A 20,630-nucleotide genomic window follows, 5' to 3' on the forward strand; every position below is an offset into this window, starting at 1 on the left:
AAGGGTTTATTTAAATGTTTTACTATTTTCTACACTGTAGAATCGTAGTGAAGACATCAAAACTATGAAATAACACCTTTGGAATCAGGTAGTAACCAAAACAGTGTTGAACAAATCAAAATATCTTTTAGATTTTAGATTATTCAAAGTAGCCACCCTTTGCCTTCATGACAGCTTTGCACACTCTTGGCATTCTCTCAACCAGCTTCATGAGGAATGCTTTTCCAACAGTCTTAAAGGAGTTTCCAGATATGGTGAGCACTTGCTGGCTGCTTTTCCTTCACTCTGCGGTCCAAATCATCCTAAACCATCTCAATTGGGTTGAGGTTTGGTGATTGTGGAGGCCAGGTCATCTGATGCAGCACTCCATCACTCTCCTTCTTGATCAAATAGCCCTTACACAGCCTGGAGATGTGTTTTGGGTCATTGTCCTGTTGAAAAACAAATAATAAGCCCAACTAAGCGCAAACCAGATGGGATGGCGTATTGCTGCAGAATGTTATGGTAGCCATGCTGGTTAAGTGTGCCTTGAATTCTAAATAAATCACAGACAGTGTCACCAGCAAAGCACCCCCACACCATCACACCTCCTGCATGCTTCATGGTGGGAACCACACATGCAGAGATCATCCGTTCACCTACTCTGCGTCTCACAAAGACATGGTGGTTGGAACCAACAATCTAAAATTTGGACTTGCTCATGTTTCTTAGCCCAAGAAAGTCTCTTCTTATTATTGGTATCCTTTAGTAGTGGTTTCTTTGCAGCAATTTGACCATGAAGGCCTGATTCACGCAGTCTCCTCTGAACAGTTGATGTTGAAATTGTGTCTGTTATCTGAATTCTGTGAAGCATTTATTTCTGTGGCTGGTAACTCTAATGAACTTATCCTCTGCAGCAGAGGTAACTCTGTGTCTTCCTTTCCTGTGGCGGTCCTCATGAGAGCCAGTTTCATCATAGCGCTAGATGTTTTTTGTGACTGCACTTGAAGAAATGTTCAAATTTCTTGACATTTTCCAGATTGACTGACCTTCATGTCTTAAAGTAATGATGGACTGTTGTTTCTCTTTGCTTACTTGAGCTGTTCTTGCCATAATATGGACTTGGTCTTTTACCAAATAGGGTTATCTTCTGTATACCACCCTTACCTTGTCACAACACAACTGATTGGCTCAAACACATTAAGAAGGAAAGAAATTCCACAAATTCACTTTTAACAAGGCACACCTGTTAATAGAAATGCATTCCAGGTGACTACCTCATGAAGCTGGTTGAGAGACTGCCAAGAGTGTGCAAAGCTGTCATCAAGGCAAAGGGTGTAATAAAATATACTTTGATTTTTTTAAACACTTTTTGTTGGTTACTACATGATTCCACATGTGTTATTTCATAGTTTTGATGTCTTCACTATTATTCTACAATGTAGAAAATTGTAAAAATAAAGAAAAACCCTCGAATGAGTAGGTGTGTCCAAACGTTTGACTGGTACTGTATAAACACCCCAAAAATATTTTCCACCTCTGATTCTATCATAGTTAATAAAATCCACAAACACTGACTCAGCTTCCCATTTACAGTAAACACACACACACACACACACACACACACACACACACACACACACACACACACACACACACACACACACACACACACACACACACACACACACACACACTATTTGACAGGATGTCATCTTGTTTGATTTCTACACCTAAGTGACAGCTGTTTTCTCGCATGGATAATGCCACATCTTCCATTTTAAACAGACGTTTCATTGCGAGTTAATCCAATGCAACCAAACGGGGCCCTATGTGTAATGGATTGAGAGTAACAAATGGGTGTAACAGAGTGGGAGAGTGGGAGGATTGGGCCACCGGAGCAGACCTGGCCTCATGGCCATGCTATATAAGACCCCCACAGCCAGTCAGGTCAACAAGATACAACCACAAGGAACCAGGACTGAAGAAGAGGATCTCACTCTCTCTCAGACACACATTTCTTCTCATCTACCCGCATATTAACAGGAACAGGTGAGTTTCTTGCATCCAGGACACGTCTTAATTGATTTAGGAAAATCTGTTTCAAAACTGTATGAGTTTTCCATTGTGAACAAAACCTTTGATTTTTGTCAATGGATGTATGATTGATACGGAGCCTTTTGCTTGTCAATGTAAAATGGACATGACTGTCTTCGGCTAAGTTACTCAATTGTAGTTCTGTCTGCAGGTCACAATGTTTGGCATCCACTCCCTGGCTGGTGTTCTCCTCCTGGTCATCGTACAGAGCAGTTGGCAAGTTCCTCTGCAAGAGGCTGAGGACAACTCAAGGTTCAGCTCAAAAATTGTATATTTTCCATGGGGGGTGATCACAATTCTCCATGGGATATTTGAACAAATATTTTCAGAACATATCAGAGAAAACAAATGTACAGTATCAACGTAGAGTACAGACGGAATGACTAGTGTTTAACACATCATGTACATGTATCCAACAGCAACTGTCAATCATAATTAGACTATAATGAGGCATCTATCAGCAGAATTTCAGCATGAAAGATTATTCTTCTCCTGTAGCTTAGAGACAGCAGACTCACTATTGGAGGATTTGAGGGGCGTGCCTAACATGAAGAGACATTCCGAGGGAACCTTCTCTAACTACTACAGTAAATACCAGGAAGAAAGGATGGCTCAGGACTTTCTTCAATGGCTTATGAACTCCAAGAGGAGTGGGTGAGTGTTTCATCAGAGTAATATTATATATTTCTAGGCTCATGCCTGATATTATACGGTGGGGTCGAGAAATAATAAGATATTTCTCATAATGAGAACAAGAACAGTTCTGTTTTTTTTTATTAAACTTTTAATGTGATGAATACGGCATATCTTGAGATGAACAATCAAAGATTTGGATGGAGAAGTTACAGATGCAAACTTCATCCCAAAAACTCGTGTCTAAAGCACCATGTATATTATGGCATTGTTTATACATACAGAGAAAGGATAGTACTGAGCAACATATTCATATACACAGTCTTTCCAAGTCAAACAAAGTAACATGACGTCATTAACACTACTCATCACTTTGAAACTAATACCACCCATCCATTTTCATTATCAACTTATCCTCAACTTGTGTATTAATACATACACTTAAAATACAATATTTGAATGTTTTACTAGCAAAGTTAGTGAAACACAGTTATAAGAACTCAGAGGCCATTTTTAGCTGAGCCAGAATGATTTCACAGTACTATAATTGGTTGAGTGGAGTTTCGTGTCCATCACACCATTTCCTCTCTACCTCCATCTAGTGCTCCATCCAAACGCCATGCCGATGGGACCTACACCAGCGACGTGAGCACCTACCTACAGGACCAGGCGGCCAAGGACTTTGTTTCCTGGCTCAAATCAGGACCGGCCAGACGAGAGTAGGCTTCCCTTCACCCTACAGTACCAACATCTTGTGTGTCATGTCTAACGCGAGAAGAAGAGAGAGAGAAAAGATAATCAACTACTTAGCTAATTGATCCATTGCCACACCGTCGCTTTCTGCTTTCTTAAGGCCTGTGTTGACATTTTATGTGGTCGTGCCCAATAAATCCCATGAAACTATGCTCTGCATTTATTGATACATTTATTGATATTTGCCCCTCGGATGGCTGTATTGACTGGGTTGGAAGAGAGCATATTACACAGTTACTGTGTGCACAAACAGCTGTTCAGGGAGCCAAGGTGTCCTCTAATACACAATGAATGACTACAGCTACAGATCACTACTTCAGAAATCATCCAATAGTCATAAGGCGCAACTAGAAAAGGGTACATTTCCTGAAGAAAATGTGTTCGGCCGACTAAAAGTTGAACCCAACCTGGTTGGTAATCATGTACAGAAGTATTGTATATGGAAGTATTGTGTGTGGAAGTTTTGTGTGTGGAAGTATTGTGTTTGGAAGTATTGTATATGGAAGTATTGTGTGTGGAAGTATTGTGTTTGGAACCACTGACAAGGGTGTGTTATCTTGTGTACTGTACCTAGATCTGCAGAGGAGAGCATGAATGGTCCAATGAGCAGAAGACATGTAGATGGAAGCTTCACCAGCGACGTGAACAAGGTCCTAGACAGCTTGGCTGCCAAAGAGTATTTACTCTGGGTCATGACCTCCAAACCCTCAGGGAAAAGGTAAACATCAGAACACAACCAGAAGCTGTATGAAATGGGACCCTACTGCCTTTATTGTGCACTGGGGCTCTGATTAAAACGAGTGAATTTGGTGCTATTTTGATCAATAATTTATTGTTGTCACACTCTTTTTCTCTGTATCTCACTCTCACACACTAAACTGTGTTACTGTACGGTGTCACAGTTTGATAATTTTGTTTATTGTTTATTTCAGTAACAAACGTCAAGAAGATCATTGAAAGAAGACAAACGCTTCCTTGTTCAAGAGAAACTTGGATACTGTGCTACAAATGATAAGCCTTGACAAAAACTGAAAGCCATACTAAAAAGCCATACTGCTTAGCATTGTTGTAACGTTGATACAATGTTGGAAATACTTACATTGTTTACTCTACATTATGTGATAAAAAAACAGATAATGTATTCTTCCTTAACTTTGTGGTGCATTTATGCATCAGTTGTCAAATTATACAAATATTTTTCTATAAATTAACATTATTTTCTATATTTGTAATGTTGAAAAAAAGGGAACATGGTAAAAACTCAGATATAATGTGCAAAATTATCTGGTAACATTTGTGTGAATTAGGTTTTTTATTCTATATGTATCAAAACCTGCTCTGCAAAATTAAACTCTTTCATTGTGTTTGCTGTACTGTTTTTGACTAGCCATGCATCCATACCAATGGAATCCCAAACTATTTCACTTCATGGTGCTGACATTCAACTGTTGTGCCAATGATCGTAGTTTATGTACTAGACTAGAGTTGAGAAGCTGTGGTTTTGCGTCTCGAAGAAGCTCTGTCCATGGTTCTGAAACCGAAATGCATGGCATTCAAGTAAGGTTTAGTTATGAAAAAAATACTTTTCATAGCTACTTGTTTTTGAATTGGTGAACCAGTTTGTAGTGAACAGCTGAATTCTAGAACGTTCACGGAAAAAAACGACCGTTCAGATTCGCTCAACGGAAAAACATGATGCCCCTAAACTACATCTAAAATGGGTTGGATAAAGGGAGAGGGTGAGATAGAGGACTCGTACAAAATAAGCAAAATAGCTGCCCATGTACCTGATCTTGTTGTCTACAGCACCCTCACCAACGATATCCCCTACGCAGAGAACTTTCATGGAGTCCTTCTCTTCGCGGATGTCTCAGGCAAGCAAATCTCAGTAGCTAGCTACATTAAGCTATCTCGCTAGCTAACATGAGCTGGAATTCCCTTTCGATCTACGTTTAGAAGCTAGCTAGCTAACGTTTGCTAACCCACTAGCTGGAAGTCAACTAATCCATTTTGTATATTTTTTAGGCTTCACTAATCTGACTGAGAAATTCAGTTTGAGTAGCAAGAAAGGCTATGGAGCGGACGAGTTGACACGCACACTCAACAGCTACATTGGGGAAATAGTCAGTCGTAAGTTAGCGATGGTTTTATTATTACTGCAACACAATATCAATCTAACGTGATGTACCGTTAGTTAACTTAACTTAGAATAAGTTAGTATAAAAATAATATTACCAAGCAATGCTTTGTTGCCTGTATTTCAGATATCCTTGATGCTGGGGGAGATATTCTGAATTATGCAGGTAACAATAGGCTTCCCTCTCAGCTTTTAGACACAGATTCACCATGATCACAATTCCTAGTTACAGTGCTTTTCAACTCTTCATGGCCAAACAACTTTTAATCACAGGCGATGCCATCTTGGCTCTATGGACGGTGGAGAGGGTCCAGCTCAGTGAAGTAATCTCCCTGGTAGTCAAATGCAGCCTCAACATCCAGGACCAGTGTGGAGTCCGGGAGACGGAAGTGGGCTGTCAGCTAAAAGTTAAAATAGGTGCTTGTCTGAGTCTCCTACAGGCCGAGAGACATGTTTGTGCTATAACACCAGGGCCTGTATTCACAAAGAGTGCAGATCTAGGATCAGTTTTTCCTTTTAAATCATAAGGAACACATGCATTTCGCTGCACCTGCAATAACATCTGCTAAATATAACATTTGATTTGATTTTGATTTGAATAAGGGGGACCTGATCCTAGATCAGTACTCTACTCTTTGTGAATTTGTGCCCTTATTATCCGGTTACACTTGACTTTATAGGCAACTAGAACCTCAAATATGATACCCTTTCTCCTCTGCTGTCCCAAGGTATATCTGCTGGGAAGCTCTCCAAGGTGATCGTAGGAGACGAGATCAGTCAGTACTTTGTGGTGATTGGCCGGGCGGTAGACGAGGTGCGGCTGGCAGAGGGGTTGGCGGTGGCCAGCACAATCATCTTGTCACCTAACGCCTGGGAACTATGTGAGAGGGACAACATCGCCATTGACCCCATAGAGAACGAGAGAGCCGTGAAGGTGTGTGTGTGTTTGTGGATGGATGGATGGATGGATGGATACATTTATGATGAATGCCGTTTCAAGCAGGCAGGTGGTTTCTAGATTACTATATGTAAATGGTTGTCATTCAATGCAGGTGCGATACATTAAGCGAGAGCCCAGTTTCTCTGTTGAGAAGTACCAGGATTCAATAGGAACGTCTGTCGAGCATGAAAAAGTGACAAGAGGTACCGTAACGAGAGTAGCTAGATATCTGCCTGTGATATTTCTACTTCTACGGTTGTGTTGTAACATCCTAACCAGACCTTTTTTTGGTCTACAGATTGTGCGAGGAAAGCATCTCGACTGATGCCAAACGCCGAGCTTGAGAAAACTTTACGGAAGTACATCATGAAAACGGTTTTGCAGAAGGTAAGAACCTACCTACTACCGTCCTCTTTCTGTACAATAGCAAAAGTTGTCTGTTTTTTCCCCAAATCAGAATCACTATTTGTGAATGTAGGCTCTGTTTTAATGTCCACACTACTACTTACCTAGAGAAATGTATTGAGCTAAACATTCTACTAAGGATGTTAGTACGGTCACTGGAATGTAGCCATGGTTTTCTATTCCGACCTCTCCTCCCTCGGTAGATAGATGACGACCAGCCTCTGGAGTATCTTTCTGAGATGCGTCCGGCCACCATAGTGTTTGTCAACATGCAGTTCAAGGGAGGAGAGAGTGACCAGGAGCAGTGTACGACCATCCACCAGGCTGCCATTGGCATCGGTCAGCAGATAGTCAAGCACCACGGGAGGGTCAACAAAGTGTTCATGTTCGACAAGGTCAGTTAGTGGTTTGTTGAAGGTGGAATCCTGGGGGTTTATTCAGTAGGAACCAAATGAACGTAAACAGGCTGAAACAGGGAGGGACTAACCTGAACTTGTCCAATAAGAAATGCAAAATGTTTTGGTACGGTGTGAACAAATGAAAACAACCCAGCAATTCTCTGTTCCCGGTGGCAATGAGAAAAACTACAAACACAATTAACCAGAAACAGAAACAATGGGTGCACTCACCAATACGTTCTTCTTCAGTCAAACCCGCTGTATGTTTTTAAATAACAAGGAGTTTGTTGCAGGGCTGTACTTTCCTCTGTCTGTTTGGGCTCCCTGGGGACAAGCGGGAGGATGAGAGTGCCCACGCCTTACAGGCTGCCTATGGAGTACATGACCTTTGCCGGAAAGAGATCCGCAGCCTCAAGTAAGTCCCATTTGATCCTAATATTCTAAGACCACATACCTTTAATTTTTATCAAGCTACAGATGTAGAATTTTAATTTTATCACCCTGTTGCAGGATCATTTCCCTGCAATGCAGGACATGTTAAACTTGTAGTGTATTTGAGATTTAACCTCTTGCTTCTACTTGGGACGCTTGCGTCCCAACTAGAGCTCTGGAAATGCAAATGCGCTACGCTAAATGCTAATAGTATTAGTTAAAACTCAAAAGTTCATTAAAATACACATGCAGGGTATCAAATTAAAGCTACACTCGTTGTGAATCCAGGCAACAAGTCAGATTTTTAAAATGCTTTTCGGCGACAGCATGAGAAGCTATTATCTGATAGCATGCACCAATACACTACAACACAAAAGCACAGCAGGGGACGTAAACAAAATAATTAGCATTTCGGCGTTACACAAACCGCACAATAAAATAGAAAACAGTCATTACCTTTCACCATCTTCTTTGTTGGCACTCCTAGATGTCCCATAAACACTATTGGGTCTTTATTTCGATTAAATCGGGCCATATAAAGCCAAGATATCGTTATATGTAGACTATGTGATAAATGAAAAAAACAGCGATTTCACAACGTAACGTCATTTTTTTTAAATTCAAAAAGTAGACGATAAACTTTCACAAAACACTTCGAAATACGTTTGTAATGCTACTTTAGGTATTGGTAAACGTTAATAAGCGATAAAAATCATCCTTAGGCGATGTAAAAATCATTAGCTGTCGTCTTGGAAAAAATTTCACGAGAGAGCTCTTCCGGAATGATCTGGGCGGAGACCGGAGGTAAGTGGTGCCCCTGTTTCGGTTCAACCAAGAATCAAAGATGATTCAATTCACAAGACTCTAGACAACATGGGGATGCTGTGGGAGTTGAATGCTCGGTCTTATCTAATTCGGCTCACTGTTAACAATTGCTGGAAGTGGCGCAATGATATTTATTTCCATTTTCTGTGATCAGGTTTTCCTGCGCTTTCCGATGTAACGCACGTTATGTTATAGCCACAGTCGTGATTTAACCAGTTTTAAAAACGTCCGAGGGTTTCCTATCCACACATTCTAACCATATGAACGTACTATATTCCTGGCATGAGTAGCAGGGCGCTGAAATGTTGCGCGATTTTTAACAAAATGTTCAAAAAAGTAGAGGGTCGACTTAAGAGGTTAAAAAGGCTTCTGAAGTTTGTAATTTCCACTTGATTTTCCCTTACGAAAAATGTATAAACTCCTACAAAAATGACCATGAATTATAATTCACATAATAATTCACGTTTTCTTTTGCTACAGGACTATTTTCCTGCTCTAGAAAACTGGCTCAAATTAAGATCCTACATCTGTATTACTCTTGAGGGCAATATGTTGTATAGTTAGTTAACAAAAGGTCCAATGTTGTCCAACAGGACTGTCTCTGTTGGAGTAACCACAGGTCCAGTGTTCTGTGGTGTAGTAGGGCATCCCGTGAGGCATGAATACACAGGTACAATCCACCTTGACATCCTCTTGAACTCTCAGCTGGAACTGTGCTTTGCCACTGCCACCTTACTATAACTTGTTGTAGACTATTTTATATATATTTTTTTAACTCACATAACTATTATGTTCAGATTTTGACCAGTTTGACCTATGCACTTTGAACTCTATCTCTGTGTCCTTTGCCGTTAGTGATTGGTCGTAAGGTGAACCTGGCGGCACGGCTGATGATGCACTACCCCGGGGTGGTGTCATGTGACAGCGAGACTTGCTACTACTCAAAACTGCCTGCGTTTTATTTTAACGAACTGCCCAAGAAAGCCATGAAGGGAGTCAAGAACCCTGGAGTCCTTTATCAGTTCATGGCCAATAAACAGCAGATGTACGACCATCTGATGTGACCAACATCATTTATACTCCATTAACTCTTGACTGGTACTCACTTTCATATTGAGGACTGTACTATTGTCATGTTAGATAATTAAGTGTATTGTCGTGGCTTTCTTGTATTGAAAAACTACATAATGAGACATATTGTAATAAGAAATTATAAAGGCTCATACATGCTTATAAAACAAAATCTCATCTCCAGAACTGTTGGTAAAGCACCTATGTCCGTTGAGAGAGAGGAGGGATATCCTCTTTTGGGTGAGTTTTCTCAAGTATTGACGATTATGAATGACATGCATTCATCGTGGAAGATCACATTGATTTGAATGACAATGTTGCGCTCAAATGCTCCCTAGGCCGAGAGAAAGAAATTGAAGTGTACTCCAGCATGCTGAAGGGCTTCTTGGAGGCCAGGGCTGCAGGTCACAAGAACTACAACAATGTTTTGATCTATGAGGGACCTATCGGCTATGGCAAGAGCCGCCTGCTGGCTGAGGTGGTATACAGAACAGCCAAGGAGGGAGTCAGGTCAGTGCCAGCTGTTAGTTTAGCCTGGTCCCAGATCAACCTGGTTAGTTAGCTCAGCTCAGCTCAGGTCTTGGCAACTACGATGGTCATTGTCATGCCAAATGCATAAACAGATCTGACACTAGGCTAGTTGATAATACAAACAGACATGTGCTGTATCCCAAGCCGTGGTCATTTAATTTAGTTGTAAGTCAACTCCAGTAGTGACAAAGAAAAATAGACATCAACAATGGGGGATTGGAAAGCATTTCTTCTGTCTCCTTTCTTTCAGAGTGATCTCTTTTGAGCTGGCCAAGACGGACATCAAGCAGTCCAACTACGCCCTCCAGACCCTACTGGCCATCGTCATGTCAGTTCAGAACTGTAAGAGCTACGCCGAGCGAGAGAGAGTCCTCCTCTCCAAGATCCTAGACCCAAAGATGAGGCAGAACCTCTGCCTTCTCAATGATATCCTGTTAGTCAAGGTAGGTCCTTGACTAACAGGTCTCTGAACTGTTGCTTTTCTAAAAGTTCTTGTTCTGTTTTCGTAGTAGCTAACGAGGGTAGGTGGGTCTTTTCTGTAAGATCTGTTCTATGCTTTTAGTTTCCTGTGTCGAAGGATGTGTCACTCATGGACAGTCAAACGAAGAACAAGAAGATGAGGAACTACTTTCTGGAGTTGTTTTGCAAGGTAATGTAGAAGAAAATAATGTGGATGATGTAACAACACGACTTAGGTGGAGAATTGATTGTTTGATTACTTAGAATTCAATTGATTCGTGATAACTACGTGTGTGTGGTCTGTCCAGTTCGCCGAGGACGAGCCGTGCGTGTACGTGTTGGACCAGGCTCACTTTGTGGATCGATCCTCATTGACCTTCCTGCTCGAAGCATGTGAAAAAGCCTCGGTTCTGGTGTGTATGGCCCTTCTCCCCCACACCAGTCAGAGCGGGCCCTTCTCGGAGCTTAGCCGCATCATCAAGGACCCCCGGACCCTCTACCTTAACCTGCCTGGGTTGGAGCCCCCCGTCATCGCCCAGCTAGCCTGCCAGATCCTGGGGGTGGTCCGCATCCCTAGCGAGGTGGAGCTGTACGTGTACACGAACACACACACACTGTGTTAATATACATACGTTACACATATCGACTAGCCGAGGGTGTCTCGGGGGGGGAGTTGGGAGTTTCACACCTCACACACGTTCAGGTTACCCACTTGTACATACAGTGAAACAGGACAAATATAAGCACCCCAATTTGACCTTTGACCCCTCAAAGACAACTGAAGCATCGAATTCCAGAGGTAAGTAAGTAAAAAGTAATTTATTTGAATGTACATTTTTGAATTGGCTTGTTGACTGTATAGCAATTTTTTTAAGACTCATTCTAAGGCTGTCATTGTCTCAGTACATGAATATCTCACAGAAGAAGCCGGAGTTACCTCATGAAAACATGCCATGTATCAATTAAAAGTGTCATCTGTTTTATAGGTTCCTGGTGGAGAGAAGCCATGGAGTTCCATACTACTGTGAGGAGCTCTTAAAGAGTCTGTATCTGGGAAATCTGATCGTGATCGAGGAGGTGGAGGGGGAGGATGAGGCTAAAGACGTAGACATCCTGTTCCCTGAGCCCACCCTGGTGGTACACTGCTCCAAACCCAGCCAGGTGGGGCAAGAGGAGGACGCCAGGGCCGGAGCGCTGGGTAGGAAGATGGATCTGTTGGCTGAAAATGTCTTGAGTGGGAGGTCTCCTGGCCTATTAACACCCTTGTCTGTGAAACGGACAGACCTATTGGCTGAGAATATATGAGTGGCAGGTTTCCCAGCCAATCAACACCCTTGTTTGTGAAACACTAATGTTGCAGGTCCACCCAAGGCATCCATGTTGAAATCCCGCAAGATCACAACCCTGGACCATTTTGTTGACCGTGCTTTGGTCTGTTTTGTCGGAGAAGCTGCCAAATTCCACGAAGTTCCCATCCCTCTGACATTGAAAGGTGTAGTACAGGGTTCCTGCATTCTGCCCCCAAACACAATGCAACCTCATCTCATTAGTCTTATTTGATAGAAATGACTCATAAATAAAACACTAAAATCATTAAGGATGTTTTCTGTTCAGGTATGTCTATTGGCCTACTAATAATAAGTTCCATTTAGCTGACACTTTTATCCAACGCGACTTAGTCATGCATGCATACATTTTACATATGGGTGGTCCCGGGAATCGAACCCGCTATTCTGGCGTTGTAAGCGCCATTCTCTACCAACCGATCTACTAATAAAAGAGAATTCTATTCAGGCATGGCCCTGGCCCACCTAGACCACCTGCAGCCGGCCGACCAGATGGTGGTGAAGTGTGCTGCCATCATCGGCCAAACCATCACCACGCAGATGCTCATCAACATCCTGCCAGAATCAGAAAACCCCGACAAGCTCAACCTGTCGCTCACCTCCCTGTTCAAGTCGGGCACGTTTGAGTGCGGCTCCAAGCCCAAGCAGTTCACCCAGCAACTCACCAAGGAGTCAGAGTGTTGGGATGCACTCAACTGCTACTGTGTCCAGGACAGCCAAGAAGACGTCCGTGAAGGTCAGTAGTGGAACTGAGGCTAGCGCAGACAAGGAAAACTTTCACTCTCTCTACCTCTCTCTGTCTCCCCTCTGACTCTCTCTACCTTCCTCCCCCCAAATCTATCTCCCACTCTCATGTATATTTCTCTCGCCCCCCCCCCTCTCAGAAGTGTCAGGCAAGGCGTCTGTGGACGGCGCGTGGCGCTGCAGGGTGATGCGTTTCTGTACGGCCCTGGTCAAGGAGACGGCCTACGAGCTGTGGCTGAAGGAGCAGAAGAGAGAGATCCACCAGAAGTGTGCCAGCTACCTCCTCAAGCAGGCCCACCGCTGCAGGGACTGCGGCATCGCCGAGTTTATCTTCGGCCACAAGGCGGCTATAGGGAACAACCTCATCGAGATCCACCCGAGTTTGCTCAACGTACAAGAGTCTGGGGAGGCCCTGTTCCTGGGCCAAAGTACTACACTGGGGCTCCCCAAGGGTGAGTGATGGACCCACTGACTTCTCCGCTAGAGAAGCACACGCAAGCTGAGAAAACGCACACAAACACTCCCTGAGAGACAGACGCAAACACTCATGCTCGGCCAAACACACACACACACACACACACAAACACTTCACACGCACGCTCATGCAGATTGATACTAGTGACGCTGTAACCAACTGATCTAAGTAACCATTGAGGGTTGATTTGAGGTGTGCTGTTGGTGTTGTTCTCCTCTCCACCTCTCAGAGACTATACAACTGAACCAGGTCAGCCCTTTGCATCTCAACAGGTAAGGTTTTATATTCTACCCCTGGTCCCAGATCAGCTGGCCAGTAATACAAGTGGGCTGATTCCATAACAAATGTATTTGTGTGTTTGCATGTGTCAGTGAGGAGGACGACTTCTTGTTGAAACTAGATTCTATGGTGAATGAGTACAACACCACAGTGGACAGAACCAGGAAGTGTAGGTGTGCCCAGGTGACGGAGTGTGTGCTGTGCCCCATGGTGCGCCACTGCACGGGCGTGGGCGACGTGCCCAAAACCTTTTATTACCTGCTAGAGACCGCCGCAGCATCGGCTTACCTCTCCAACAACCTCAAGGTGTGTGTGTGTCCTTTACACTTTTTTCTGATCTGTTCATGCTCATACAGAAATACTCTCTCTCTCTCTCTCTCTCTCTCTCTCTCTCTCTCTCTCTCTCTCTCTCACTCTCACTCTCTCACTCTCACACAGGCCCTGTCCTATTTAAACGAAGCCAAGATCATACTGGATAATCTGAAAGTGGGCAAGCCAGCCTTTGAGACTGCCGACCCGAAAGTCAAAGTGAAAATCAACAACTTTGAGAGAGCCTGTATTTTCCGTCTCAGAGGGGAGGTAACAGTTCACTGAAATGATATTTATGATCTCAAAGGATAAGGACGATTTGAATGTATACAAAATAGTGCTTTTCTCAAACTAATAGTGCTTTTCTCAAAGTGTATAGTTTGTTGTACATTTAGGTGTTGTACAACACAGGCCAAATCGAGGAGGCTGAGAGCATGTTTTCCAGCGCCCTACGGCTTCTGAACAGACGTCTCCCTACGAACCGCGTGGCCATGTCCCTGAAGTATGTCTGTGAGAAGATGAAGAGTCTGTGCTACAGATTCAAGAACCCTGACAACCCTGGGTGTGTTCTATGTTCAACAAGCCCCTATAAATATTAAACCAATTTTATATACAGCAAGCACTATAATATCAACTATTTTCAGTTTATTGACGACAAAATACGACAACATACCGCAACCTACAATTAAGTCATTTATCTGCATTCAACTCAAACAGCAAAAAAGTTTTATAAAGATAAACTCTAGCACAGTGGTGATGTAGGCACTCCACCATCAATTGAGTGGATCTTACAATCGTGTGCATTCTGCACTTTTTAAAGGTTTTGTTGTTTAGATGTTGTTATTGTTGTTGTCTTGGTGTCCAAAGAGAGAAGAAGCTGGCGTTCCTCCACGAGCAGATCTGCTGTCTGTCGTACATGTGGCAGATCGGCTGCATGAGGAGAGCTCCCAAGAACATGCTCAACGCATCGCTGGCCATCACTATGGAGATGAACTCAGCCCAGAAGAGTGCAGAGGAGACCAAGGTGGATTGTTTACTCTGCTTCTCTGTTTTTTACAGGAAAACAGGGGGGGGGGGAGTTTGTTCGGTCAGTGGAAATCTCAAACACAACGTGGCTCAGTGTGTTGAGAGGGAGAGGGGGGAGAAAGAGAGACACTGTTCAGAGATTGATTCATCAGGAAATACAGATTATCTGACATTGTCTAAGTCTTCCATCCTTAAGAGAGTATACAGCAGGGATCGTCAACTAGATTCAGCCACGGGACAATTATATTCTTGAGCGGATGGTCAGGGGGCTGGAACATAATTACAAATCATTTGTAGACTGCAAATTGACCATAAGAATCCCATTGACTAAAACTCGCAGACACACCACCTCTGTCTATAGATCATCTTCTCGTGCATCGACTACCTCCAGTATTGTCAGCTGAATGGCCAGGACGACCGGTGTAAGATCTATGAGAGGATGCTGTGTGGAACCTGTGTTGAGCTGCCTGACTGCATGGAGGGCCTGATCCTCACCAGCTACTTCATACGCTCCCTCTCCATCGTCAAGCTCTGCTCCGGAGCCCTGCACGACTCCATCCAGTATGGTGAGGAGAGGAGTGGATGTGTGTGTTCGGTTTAAACAAATAAGTGTGTAAGCAAGCAAGCGAGACAGACGGAGAAGAAATAAATAGCAAAAAAGTTTCAGTATTGAAAGTAGTTCTACTTCTCAGGTCTCCGAGCAGAGCAGATCAGCAAGCTGACGAACCGCCGGGGCCTGGACATGTTGGTGATCTCTGTCCTTCACACACCCCTCCTCCTCACACAGAGGTGAAGCACTACTTCTACTTGTTTCTTTTACTGGGATGTGTACCTTATCTACTGTTGAATACTATGATACCCAGGTATGAGGAGTGTGTCCAGCTGATGCAGAGTCTGGAGTACCTGGGAAACAGGACCCGCATCAGCACGGCTAAAGGCTGGTTCTATGCAGGCTGCTTTGACTTCCTGCTCTACTCAGGCAAGTTGGATATTCCATCACTGCGGGACACCATCTCCACGTGACATATCTTAGTTAATGAACTAATGGATAATAATTAGAAATGCCATTTAGTTTTTATCCAAAGTGACTTAGTCATGCGCGCCTACATTTGACGTATGGTTGGTCCTGGGAATCGAACCGCCGTTGCGAGCTCCGTGCTCTACTAACTGAGCTACAGAGGACCACTAGCATAGGTTGGGTCTCATGGTGTGTGTTCCAGGCTTTGCCTTCCGTCCGTTTGAGGAGTGCTACACCTTTGTGGAGGAGTCCCAGTCAGACCCTAACCTGGTGGCTGACAAGAGTCTGATGATGAACCTCTACTCTGCTCTGGCTCTGTGGTCAGTGGACTGTTAGAAGTGTTATGAGTAGAGCGCACATGATTATTTTCTCTACTTGCCAGAGAGGCATTTCTGTTCTACATAACATATTTCTAGCTGAACGTTCTACAATGTTGTGCCTTTCAAAATGAAGCCCTAAGCTATACTCTAGTCCACCCTACTATCTTTACTGTGTGTGTGTGTGTGTGTGTGTGTGTGTGTGTGTGTGTGTGTGTGTGTGCGTGTGTCTCGTTCGGCCTAGGTATGCCCGTCTGTGTGAGTGGGAGAAGGCCTGTTTCTTCTACACCAAGGCCTGTGGAGTGACCCGACAGGCTCCCTCATCCATCCACTCCATCAACGGCGTGGTCATGTTCCTGGAGTGTCATGTGCTGCTGTTCAGAAAGGCCCTGGTGGAGCACAACCAACACATCAAAGCCATCTACCAGAGCACACAGAAGGTAGCCTAGCGACGGGTAGCCAAGCTACGGGTAGCCAAGCGACAGGTAGCCCAGGTAGCCTAGCGATTAAGAGCGTTGGGCCAGAAACCGAAAGGTTGCTGGTTCGAATCCCCAAGTCGACTAGTTGAAAAATCTGCCGTCGTGCCCTTGATAAAGTCACTTAATCATAATTGCTCTGGATAAGAGCGTCTGCTAAATGACTAACATATATGCATGAACAGGTTTATGCACACGCTCACACACACTCACATTAGGACGCTCTGTCTTTCTCTCAAGCTCTCCCTCACGCACATATGCCTTCACATGCCCCCACACACACAGTTGTGTATAATGTACCTTTAGAAAGCTCACACAGCCAAATGATAAATGTTTTCCCTGAAACTGTTCTAACAGCCATAGTATTTCTTATGCAGCACTTCACAGAGTTCAACCGGAAGTACTCGACCAGCAAGATGTACTTGCCCCGGGTGCTGCACCTCAGAGCTTACATGTACGTGCTGGCGGGCCACGAGGCTCTGGCCAACGCCATCCTCAACAAGGCTTTAAAGCTGTGTCGGCAGCACGGCAACAAGCTGGAGGAGAGCTGGATCACACAGAACCAGGTACAGTACTGGAGGAAGGGCCTGAGATGACAAAACTCACACACACACACAATCAGGCAGAAGGATATATTGGATGCATGGCTCATCTCACACACTGTGTAATGAGTATTCACAGGAGGCTGCTGAGGGGGGGACGGCTCATAATAATGTCTGGAATGGAGCGAATGGAATGACAGACACCTGGAAACCATGTTTGATACCATTCCACTGATTCCGCTCCAGTCAATACCACGAACCCGTCCTCCCCAATTAAGGTGCCACCAACCTCCTGTGATGTGTATGCAGTCATCACACACACAGAACAGAAACCTCAACCACATGCATTTAGAAGACTGCAGTTACACGTCGTATACCATGAAGTACAAGCCAGTGGAGGCTGGTGAGGGGAGGACGGCTCATAATAATGCCTGGAATGGAGTGGTTGGATTGGTATCAAACACGTGGTTTATGTATATCATGCCATTCCATTTACTCCATTCCAGCCATTATTATGAGCCGTCCTCCCCTCACCAGCCTCCACTGTAGTAGATGTATTTTATCCTTGATAGCCTACACAAGTAGAGCGTAGTGCGTATTAGTATATATTATTTATTTAAGGACATTTCTAATATGTTGTGAATATTCTGTCTACCTCTTCAGATTTCGTGGTTCGGCGTGTTCAGGCAGAGTACCAGCAACTGGTTCGCTTCCACTTTGACCATGCCCAGCTGGGAGGAGGCTAGGGGGATGGACCCAGAGGAGCTGGCCCATACCCGCTACACCCTAGTGGGTGTGGGGGGCGAGATCTGGGCTGACAACTCCAGCCTGCACCTCGCCCCAAAGGCAGAGGACGCCCAGCTCCTCAAAGGCCAAGGATAGGGACCCGGTTCCTTTATGGAGAGTGTGAAGAATACTGTATATAGGGAAAGCTATTGGAGCAGATAGGAAGGAAGTAAGGTCATTGGCGATTTGGTTTTGAACTGTGATGTGTTAGGGGTTAATGAGTGTTGGTATCATTTCATCTCGATCAGAAGTGGTTGGCCAAGATATGAACGTTCACCAAATGAAAGGATGTTTCAGTCACTTTATTGTTTCCTACATTTCTCTCTCTGTCGTATAACAAATCACATTTATAATAGAACAACAAATATCTGAATTGATCATTTTCCACAGATGAGTCGATAAACTCTGAAACATAAAGTTGTCTTCAGCTATCAATACTACATTTAAAGGCAGATTTCCACAAGTAAAGTGGCCAAAATTTGATATTCTCTAATAAGTAAAATCCATCAACAACACAGTACAATGGGATAGACGCCAACGACATAAAAACCACACGTTTTCACTTACCCCAATTCAAAGTTTAGTAACATATTAGTAACACTTTACACATGAATAAAATATACTGTGTATAGTACATCGTTAAGATTCTTCACTTTATTACATTTTGCCCTTTCTCACAAAGCTATTATTGCATTTCTATCAATTAACCACAACATCCCTGTCGAAAGACACTGCTAAGTTTGATTCACCTTTGTGCAGGTGTTTAAATACAGTTACTGGTAGTTCAGAATCAGAACACAACATCACTTTGTAGGTGTCAAACAAACTGGAATGCAGGAGAAGATATCACATACCGTACCGACAGGGTGACTGGAACAATATGCAGGTAAAGACACATTTGTATGCCTGTGGAACACACAGGTACAGTGCCTTCTTGAAAGTATTCACACCCCTTGACTTTTTCCACATTTCGTGTTACAAAGTGGGATTAAAATGAATTTAATTGTAAAATTCAAATCTATTTTTAAATACAGTAATATATCTTGATTAGATAAGTATTCAACTCCCTGAGTCAATACATTTTAGCTTTTCATTTTGAATGAATTTGTTAATTTCAAAAAACAATTCCACTTTGACATTATGGGTTATTGTTTGTAGGCCACTGATCAAAAAATCTAAATATAATTACATTTTAAATTCAGGCTGTAACAACAAAATGGGGAAAAGGTCAAGGGGTGTGAATACTTTCTGAAGGCACTGTATCTCTACATGGTCATCAAACGACTTCAAAGACAATTTGATCGTTAAAACCAGAGATCCTATAAATTACTACATGGTGTTCATTGAAAGTCTATGGTTAAAACCCTAAAGGAATCACATTCCCAATAGGTACAGAATGGCAGGGCTATGCTGCTACGCTAACTGGAATGTAATGGTCCCCAATGCCTGAAATATAACACTGGCCTGTAATGAATACTATCAACAAATCTTCTGGAAAATGGCAGTGAAAATTTTACAAATGAGATTTCAAGAAAAAACCGTGTACATTTAACACTTTCATTTGATACTTTGACAGTATACTGTTTTCGTATCGTTAAGTGCAGAGACCCGACAGTGATGTCAAATTACAAAACTAAACACATCGATTATTCCATGAACAAGATTTTCGTTGTATACTGTAATTGATTTTTTTTAAAGGATTACTATGCTGAAAAAATAGAAAAAACATACAGAATACACACGATTCCATTAAAAAGTAAGGTTGCTTTAAAAACTATTTGGTTGAGACAGATGTAGGATCTTAATTTGATCACCCTGTTGCAGAAATACTAAACCTGTAGTGTATTTACGGTTTAAAAAGCCGTCTGAAGTTTTGTAATTTCCGCGTAAAAATGTCAGACTTGATTTTACCTTATGAAAATATGTTCAGCCCTTACAAAAATGTCCATTAATTATAATCCATACTTCAGGATTAATTTCCTGCTGTAGCAAACCTGCTCAAATTAAGATCTTACATCTGTAATAAATTGGTCCATGGGCAGATAGACATAATAATATGAATTCCTTGCTTCCTCTGTTGCTGGTATCACCATACATTGACATACATAGAAAATAATCACAGTTAATGTTTGTTGGTTCCTCCATAGGGTAACACTGTTTCTAAAAGATTTACACGAGTTGCACATACACACACAGTCTTACATGACGAGAATGCATGGTGCAGCACAGTTCAGAGGTGGTCGAGTGTGGCACGTTAGGAGTTATTTTCCACAGAACGGTGACGAAGCCGGTATGGATCACAAACTCGTCTCTCTGTCCAACTTAGAGTCCTTCCTCTTTTGTCTTCTCTCGCAACCACTGGAAAACAGAAGGCTATGTGTCACAAACAGCATTAGAGGAGACACTACATACAGTATACCACTGAACTGACCAGCTGGATGGCATTGTGTATTGGAGCCCTGCATGGCAGAAGTGTCACGCACTCCATTGACTTGGGGTATTATTACCATCATGCATAACCACCCTAGAGATGCAGTTGTCCCCAACCAACACAGAGGCAAACCACACCAGAGCATGCTATGTGTGTGTGTGTCTGTCCACCATACGCATGCTATGTGTGTGTGTGTGTGTGTGTGTGTCTGTCCACCATAC

At 43.1% G+C, this 20,630-nt stretch overlaps 2 protein-coding genes and 1 pseudogene across 2 annotated transcripts; 2 read left to right on the forward strand and 1 right to left on the reverse strand.

Annotated features, from left to right (window-relative positions):
• The first annotated feature begins 1,924 nt into the window (after window positions 1-1,924).
• On the forward strand, window positions 1,925-4,826 carry LOC115145080 (glucagon-2). The gene is made up of 6 exons (XM_029686328.2): window positions 1,925-2,031; window positions 2,228-2,328; window positions 2,575-2,730; window positions 3,312-3,428; window positions 4,037-4,180; window positions 4,395-4,826. The coding sequence occupies exons 2-6, from the start codon at window positions 2,234-2,236 to the stop codon at window positions 4,417-4,419; spliced, it is 537 nt and encodes a 178-aa protein (XP_029542188.1). The 5' UTR covers window positions 1,925-2,031; window positions 2,228-2,233; the 3' UTR covers window positions 4,420-4,826.
• Window positions 4,827-5,015: 189 nt separating this feature from the next.
• On the forward strand, window positions 5,016-19,140 carry LOC115132942 (adenylate cyclase type 10). The gene is made up of 32 exons (XM_029665677.2): window positions 5,016-5,336; window positions 5,488-5,592; window positions 5,727-5,765; window positions 5,873-6,016; window positions 6,328-6,533; window positions 6,652-6,742; window positions 6,838-6,926; window positions 7,148-7,339; window positions 7,636-7,757; window positions 9,193-9,269; window positions 9,455-9,644; window positions 9,855-9,910; window positions 10,009-10,180; window positions 10,452-10,644; window positions 10,764-10,850; window positions 10,969-11,249; window positions 11,647-11,858; window positions 12,021-12,152; window positions 12,455-12,742; window positions 12,891-13,202; window positions 13,455-13,497; window positions 13,597-13,810; window positions 13,943-14,083; window positions 14,209-14,375; window positions 14,681-14,837; window positions 15,201-15,405; window positions 15,532-15,628; window positions 15,703-15,818; window positions 16,060-16,177; window positions 16,419-16,614; window positions 17,028-17,216; window positions 17,856-19,140. Exons 1-32 carry the CDS (start codon window positions 5,180-5,182, stop codon window positions 18,072-18,074), a joined length of 5,007 nt encoding a protein of 1,668 aa, XP_029521537.1. The 5' UTR covers window positions 5,016-5,179; the 3' UTR covers window positions 18,075-19,140.
• The window catches only part of LOC115132948 (sodium-driven chloride bicarbonate exchanger-like), a 39,534-nt pseudogene continuing 37,169 nt past the window's right edge, over window positions 18,266-20,630 (reverse strand).

The sequence above is a fragment of the Oncorhynchus nerka genome, linkage group LG2 (assembly GCF_034236695.1).
Source record: "Oncorhynchus nerka isolate Pitt River linkage group LG2, Oner_Uvic_2.0, whole genome shotgun sequence".
Lineage (NCBI taxonomy): Eukaryota > Metazoa > Chordata > Actinopteri > Salmoniformes > Salmonidae > Oncorhynchus > Oncorhynchus nerka.

Bases quoted from the DNA above. Each gene is read 5' to 3' on its own strand.
- LOC115145080 (XM_029686328.2), top strand. From the start codon at position 2,234: ATGTTTGGCATCCACTCCCTGGCTGGTGTTCTCCTCCTGGTCATCGTA. The intron at 2,329-2,574 runs GTTCAGCTCAAA...CTTCTCCTGTAG, and splicing joins GAGGCTGAGGACAACTCAAG to CTTAGAGACAGCAGACTCAC. The intron at 2,731-3,311 runs GTGAGTGTTTCA...ACCTCCATCTAG, and splicing joins ATGAACTCCAAGAGGAGTGG to TGCTCCATCCAAACGCCATG.
- LOC115132942 (XM_029665677.2), top strand. From the start codon at position 5,180: ATGGGTTGGATAAAGGGAGAGGGTGAGATAGAGGACTCGTACAAAATA. The intron at 6,743-6,837 runs GTACCGTAACGA...TTTGGTCTACAG, and splicing joins GCATGAAAAAGTGACAAGAG to ATTGTGCGAGGAAAGCATCT. The intron at 14,376-14,680 runs GTGTGTTCTATG...TGGTGTCCAAAG, and splicing joins AAGAACCCTGACAACCCTGG to AGAGAAGAAGCTGGCGTTCC.